Source organism: Giraffa tippelskirchi, chromosome 1 (genome assembly GCF_054371585.1).
Source record: "Giraffa tippelskirchi isolate mGirTip1 chromosome 1, T2T-mGirTip1v1.2.pri, whole genome shotgun sequence".
NCBI classification, from domain to species: domain Eukaryota; kingdom Metazoa; phylum Chordata; class Mammalia; order Artiodactyla; family Giraffidae; genus Giraffa; species Giraffa tippelskirchi.
In genome coordinates this window covers 198621987-198629031 of record NC_137275.1, presented here as the reverse complement: position 1 = coordinate 198629031, position 7045 = coordinate 198621987, and the positions used below count along the sequence as shown (strand labels likewise).

Sequence of the window (7045 nt, the reverse complement as noted above, 5' to 3'; positions counted from 1 at the left end):
AGGAGTCAGAGCTCTTTTTAGCACCATGTCAGGCCACATACTTACTTACTTAGAACCCATGATGCCTTCCTATTGTACTTGGAGTAAAATCTAAGCTCCTTGAAACGTCTTACAAGGCCCAGCACGATCAGTCACAAATATTTCTCAGATCTCATTTCCTACCTTAAAGCCGACTAGGCCTGCTCTTGATCCAGGTCCTGAGCTTAGAAGGGCCTTGCACTTGGTTCAGTGCTCTACTGATGCTGTTTTGGAGGTTTTAATAAATTTTGAACCAAAGGCCCTGCATTTTCATTTTGCACTGGGCCCTGCTATCGTGTGGCAGGCTCTGACTCCAGCCATACAAGCCTCCTCCTGTCTTCAAACAAGCCGGTTACACAGCCACTTCTGCCTCAGGAATTGGCCAGTGGCTGCTCCTTCCTTTTTCTGAGAAAGCTGACTTGTGGGAGGTTTACTTGGCTGCTTCCTTCTCTCGGGTCTCCCCAGCAGAGAAGCCTTTTCTGACCATCATGTCTTCAGTGTCACCTCTCCCCAGACACCAAAGCATTCCTTCAGAATCTGTGTCTCTGCCCAGTGTTATGCTGTAGATTTACTTAAGTGCAATTGGTTCTTGTCCCTGTAGAAGTTCTTCCCAAGGATGGGACATCACCTGGGTCAGTAATTTCTTTATCTCTGGGGCCTAACACACTTCCTGGCACACAGATATTTCTCAGTTCATTTCTGTTGAGTTAACATGTTCCTCAGTAATACAATGAAAGTTGCCTACCTTACCAGCACATTTTAATCCTATGAGCTTGATTGTAAGAAGAGTTTAGACAACACATTTAGAGATATGCTGCTTTGCTTTGATTGTGGTCCCCTGGCTTTTCTCAGACTGCCACATGTTCCCATTCATCTTCATCTCTCTGCCTTTCTCCCTCTTTCTCTTTCTCTGATTTTCAGTGACTCTAGTTCTATGCTTTAAACATTCCAGGTACGGAAAGTTGAGATTAATTTTCTGACTTCAGAGAGAGAAACAAGGTAAGTCTGAGGAAGCATCAAGATAATCCCCCCAATTCACCCTGAACTGGACAATCTCATCTGGGGGAAATGCAGCTGCCTTGGGTCCTGACTGCTGGCCCATGGCCTGGCCACAGCTCACACAGCAGCATGGACCTCAGAGCCTAGAGGTGCCTTTGAGATCAATTAGCCCAACTCAGTTACATTTTGTGCTCTTTCAGGGTGGAATGGATGTCTCAGGCTAGAGGCTAAAAAATGAAGAGAGGAGGGCAAGGGAGGAGATTTAAGAGGTATACTCAATTTTTTCTGGCTCCTGAGAAGGAATTAATTTCTTGAGACTACTAGTTACATGTTTTCTGACTTTCTCTTTAATATTAAATGTCTTTTAATTGAAGAGATGATTGTTGACATGAAAATTTTCAATGTAGTCTGGTATTACTGTCATTCTGCTTGTTCATTTTCAATGAAGTTTTCTACCATTGCTCACTTCCCAGTTTTTAGTCAACACCTATGCTCTCTCTAGATGTGAGTTATCAGTGGTCCTGTGTACCGAGAAGGCAGCAGATGGCAGGTGTCAGGTCATCAGGCTGCACGCTAAAGCCTCCAGCAAGGTAAGATGTTCAGAGGTGAGAATGTTCAAAGCCTAGGTGTTCTAGAATAGGGATACTTTGGCAGAGTTCTGGCAACATCTCTTCTTTTGTTTTCTTGTCCATTTTGTACCTCAAGGGAATAGAAATGTATTAATTATAATCTTAGGTTCTTAATATACTCTCATCATTGGTCTTCACATGATCCTCTATGGTTTACATGTGGATTTTTTGGTTTTAGTGATTTTATCCAACTCCCATGAACTCACCACCTGACTCAGAAACTATAACACTGACTACACCCTAGCTGTCTAGGTGGTCCTGCCCTTCCTGGCCCCTTGCCTTCCCAAACCCCAAACCTTCAGCAGCCACTGATTGCCCTAAGTCTTGTGTTGTTTCCTCCCTTTGCTCTTAAACACATTTCTTTTTTGAAATGTGTGACATTCCTGTATGTGTTGTCAAAAGCACAAGTTGTTTGGGTTTTTCTTAGTGGTGCACAAATGTATCAAATTGTAAGTGATGTTGGGAGACTTGAACTTATGCTAGACCAGATCCTTCTGCACTAGGTTGAGTGGACAGAGCTCTCAACCAGTAGTTGTTTATGGCCCTAAAATGACCTGCCGAGGTGGAGAGGATGGCGGGGGCCCTCATCCCTCCGTGGAGGGGGACTGACAACACCAGAGCACTTGAGCCTCTTCCTGGGTTTGCCTTTCCTCCGATAGCCCACCTGTGTTCAGGGCAGGGCTTCCAGCCACCCACTTTGTGAGGCTGCTGGATCCCCCACCTGTGCAAACACAGAGCTTCCTGTCACCACGTGGCCGGAGCTGTGCAAGGCTGCGGATGCGGAGTTCTGAGTTTTTAATTTCCTAATGAGAACGACTGTAGACCTGGAAAACAGCTGTTATCCCAGGGGCCACGGCACAAAGTAATTCAATTGTCCTTTATGATTTCTGTCTTGTCCTTCGCAATTTCCCACAAACCTGAAACATGTTTCGCTACTCACTTTCCATGTCAGGGTGATCACAGGACTGGGCCCTTGGTGAGACGCTGCAGCATGGAATGGTTTTTTACTCGGCAAATTTCAAGTGGAAAGAAGAGGATATTGAGTGACTCACAAAATCATGGTACAACATAAAGATACTGAGGTTGCAAGGATAACCCAGTCCTAAGCAGGGTCCTCTGCCATGTACTCTTGTCACTGCTATGATTAACCATTATTATAAACAAAAGGCTGATGTGTCATAGTAGAAAGAACATGGACTTGGACAGCAGAAAAAAAATTAATTCAAATCCCACCTGAGTCATTTGCTTGTTGTGTCACCTTGAACCTCTTAGTTAGTTTCCTGATCTCAGTTACTTCCCTACTCCACAGGATGTCGTGAGGTTTACCTGAGATAAGGCTTGGGGCTCGCAAAGCCTGTGACATAGATTGCAAGGTGCTTAATAACTGGTAGCCTTAGGCCAGGCTCTCATTTCCTCACCCTGAGTCTGCTGCAGCCCCTGGCTCCCAAGCCTCATTCTTTCTCCATTCTGGTCAGTCACACTTCATGGTCAGATGAATTATCCCAAAGCAGCGCATGTATATATCACATTTTCTCCCCTCCCCTAACCAAACCCACACCTCTAAATAACAACAGCAACTTCTGTGGTTTCCCAAGGCCTTCAAGATGTTCAAAAGCCTTCAGATGGCATTTCAGCTCAAACACCGATTAGAATGAATATACCCCATTCGCAGTGGTCTTTTATTATTCCACACGTGAATCCTGTGTTCTAAGCAATTTGTTGCTCTCTGAACATGCCAGATACATGGCAGGCCCATCTCTAGCTCTGTACCCCATATTCACACTCTCCCCTTTACATAGATGGCTTGCATCCTCCTTCTCATTGGTATACACTCTGTCCTTTCTTGGAGGTGCAAATAAAGTCCCCACCTCTCTACTTCCCTTCCTTCCCTTCCTGTTGGCTATTTAATGTGTTTCACATTGCTTTGTCATTAGTCATCTGTGTATGTGGCAGCTAGCACCTGGCTTTGGTCCTACAGAAGATGTTCAAAATGTGTGGTGATGATTGCTAATATAGAAGCTCACATTTCAAAGACATATCCAGTTAGAAATGCCTTCTTAAATTCACCTAAAATTCAACTCAAAATAATTTCCTCCCAAACTTTTCCAAAATTTTTATTAATAGCCAGATCAAAATTTTCAGGCATTGAGTCTATGTATTGCTTTTTTGTGTATTTGTATTTTTATTGTTAGTGTGTGTTTATGTAGGAGTGCGCATACATTTGAGTGGTTTAGCTTCACCTCAGACACTAGTGGGAAATAGTCACTTCATTCTCTTCTCTGTGGCTGCTCTCAGTTGATAGGCTTTTATCAGACCACACTGGTTATTGAAACATCCAAAATCATACTGGAGTTTGGGAAAGATAACTGAAATAAGAATGAGCCTGACAATTGTTGACCAGTGTCTGCCCTTCAAGTTTTCTCCCAGCCTCCCTGCATGATTTAATCTTGTAATAAAATATACCAAGGTGAGCTGTCTTCCTAGAATTCCCTGAGAGTTGTAGGGGGTGGGTGGGTATGGCATGGAGGGTATCTGACTCTGTTGGCAGTTAAACGGACATTGAAAAAGGGGGGGTTGTTTAAGCTCTAAACTTGGCTGTTCAGATTCCAAGCATTCTCAGTAAGAGTTATACCTAAACTTGAACTTGGACAAAGACCAAAAGATTATGTATTAATACTATATCCCAAATATTTGAGAATTCTGTCAAATTTAAGTTTGGCCAGTATCCATGTGCAGAATGGTTTAAAATGATTAAAGAGTGTTATCTTGAGTTAGAGGGTTTTTTTGTTTTTTTTTTTTTTTGTAGGAAGCTGTTAATTGGCATTCATTTTTTTCTGCCTAATGTAGGAAGAGTTTCAGATCTGAACTCCAAGAAGGAAGACACTGATCCAGCTGAGAGACTTGCAGTTTCTTCATTGTGCAGAAAATTGGTAAATGTCCTCAGGAGAAAGCTTCGAACAAGAACACTTACATGTGGGGCCTTCTCTTAAAGAAACTTGCAGTGTCACAGAGCTAGCAGCCCTTGCGGGGGATTAAGACTTGGTTAGCAATCCAAAGTTACAAAACTGGCCCCGAAGTCCAATTAAAGATGGCAGGTCAAACACACACATCAGGCTTAGTAAACAATAAGTCCAGATGGAGCCGGTCAGAAAGCTCAGGGAATATTGCTTCAAATAAGTGAAACTGATTGCATCCCAATTACTTTTGAATGTATTTAGAGGAGATCATACAACAATGTCTAGGTTTAAATTAATGATAAGTCAGTAGGAAGCTAAGACAATTTTAAAAAATTAAATATCATCCCCAGGGAAAAACAAAATGTTATCAAAGAAAGGATAAAGCATGCATAGTGCATTGCAGAGGTCAATTTTATATACCACTTGCATTTGGACTGCAAGGAGTTCAAACCAGTCAATCCTAAAAGAAATCAGTCCTGATTATTCATTAGAAGGACCGATGCTGAAGCTGAAACTCCAATACTTTGGCCACCTGATGTGAAGAACTGACTCTTTGGAAAAGACCCTGATGCTGGGAAAGATTGAAGGCAGGAGGAGGAAGGGACAACAGAGGATGAGATGATTTGATGGCATCATTGACTCAATGGACACGAGTTTGAGCAAGCTCTGGGAGTTGGTAATGCACAGGGAAGCCTGGAGTGCTGCAGTCCGTGGGGTCACAAAGAGTCGGACATGACTGAGTGACTGAACTGAACTCAGCTGAAATATCTTATCTATCCAAAATAACAACATAACTATTATATCCTTGGAAAATGGAAGAGTGAATATCAAGTGTGCACTTGGTATGGTGAGGGTGGGAGAGAAGGAAAAAAAGAGTAGAATATTCATCTTCCAGACTAGAAACTCAATTAATAATGCCCAGGGATGAAATATCAGATGGAAGTATGTTAAACATGTTGTAGTTGCTTCTGGAAAAAAGAAAAGAGGATGGGCAAGATTGTCCTTTAAAAAAATATCTATATGGGTGAACGTGCAGGCTAGGTTGCTTTAACAAGAAGACCTCAAAATACAGAGGCTTAATTCAATAAGATAGGTATATGTGCCTTGTTCCATATGGTCCAGAGAGAAACAATCTGGGTTGGAAGGTTGGCTTTATAACCCTCAAAGTCTAGCTTTCATCTCTGGGAGAAAGGCAGCCATTCAAGTTTTTGTCATCCCAGCCAGTGGGAAGGGGGAATATTTCAAGGGAATTTATATACATACCTTGGCAGGAACATGCCCAGAAATGGCACACAGCTATTGACCAGACGGTGGGCACATAGCCTGACCAAGCTACAGGGAAGGCTTGGACATGCAGTGACTAGCTGTTGTCATGTGCTCAGTTAAAACTTAAAAGTCCTATTATTAAAGAAGGTGAGAACTGATGTCAGTGCTCTACCAGCACCTCTGTCAAATAAGCTTTGTAGAACTTTTGATTCCTTCAGCCAGGCACATGCATAACTTTCATACAAATAAAAACTAAATTTAAGACAATGTTTAAAGATCATCTTTTGAACAATTGAATTAGGATTGAAAGCTAGAAACTGGGGTCGTGAGGCAGAATGGAGGCCCCCCCAGAATAGACCATGCAGATGGTATGGAGCCCAAGGATTTTAGGCCTGTTTAATATTATACTTTAGGTCCCTCCACTTCAGGATGCTTACAACTCCTTTCTCGGTACAAATATATGCTACACATGCTGCAAAGATGCAAGGGCACCTTGCAAACCTATGATTTAAGAGAAAATTGTTTCAAAAGAGCAAGACTCTGAAATGAAGATTAGTGTGTAGGAGGTTTATTGGGGAGTGGTCTTGGGATAACTGTGGGCAAAGAGCGGGAAGCAGGATTGGGTAGGTGGACAAGTTGGGAATTCTGGATCTGGGACTCATCATCAAAAGCATCTATGGCAAGGGGACCAGCCCTTCACGACCTATTATTGATCAGTCTTCAGATACAAATTGCCACAGGAACTTGTAACCTTGGGAAGTAATCTTGGATGAAGGAGCTGTCTTCAGCCTAGGCGATTCCCAGGGCAGTGGGGTGGGAGTGGAGGTGTTGCTGAAAGTGAGGCCTGCTCCCTGCGGAACTTCCAGCAGCTCAGGGAACTTCTATTGCTGAAGGGGGATCTGAGCAATGTATCAACACATCTGCTATATATGGATCCAAGTAGCTTGTCTCTGGATCTCTGTGAAATCAATCATTTGAATTTGGATTGCAGCAGCGGTGCTTTTGTATTTCTCTATAGTAGAAATTCAATGGTGTCAGTCTCATTAGGATGATAGAGGGGTTGGGAAGTGCTAGAGGAGGTGCATGAAGGCTACACATAAATAGATAGCAAGCATGCTATTTGACTTAGGTTATATTTTTCCTGGAGGTTGCTTTAGGACAGCTGTTAGGGATTAA

At 42.8% G+C, this 7045-nt stretch overlaps 1 protein-coding gene across 1 annotated transcript; it reads left to right on the top strand.

The window, feature by feature from the left end:
• The first annotated feature begins 1217 nt into the window (after positions 1–1217).
• Positions 1218–6131, top strand: LOC145518402 (uncharacterized). The gene is made up of 4 exons (XM_081522860.1): positions 1218–1286; positions 1520–1607; positions 2599–2707; positions 4494–6131. Exons 1-4 carry the CDS (start codon positions 1252–1254, stop codon positions 4634–4636), a joined length of 375 nt encoding a protein of 124 aa, XP_081378986.1. The 5' UTR covers positions 1218–1251; the 3' UTR covers positions 4637–6131.
• Positions 6132–7045: the final 914 nt, after the last annotated feature.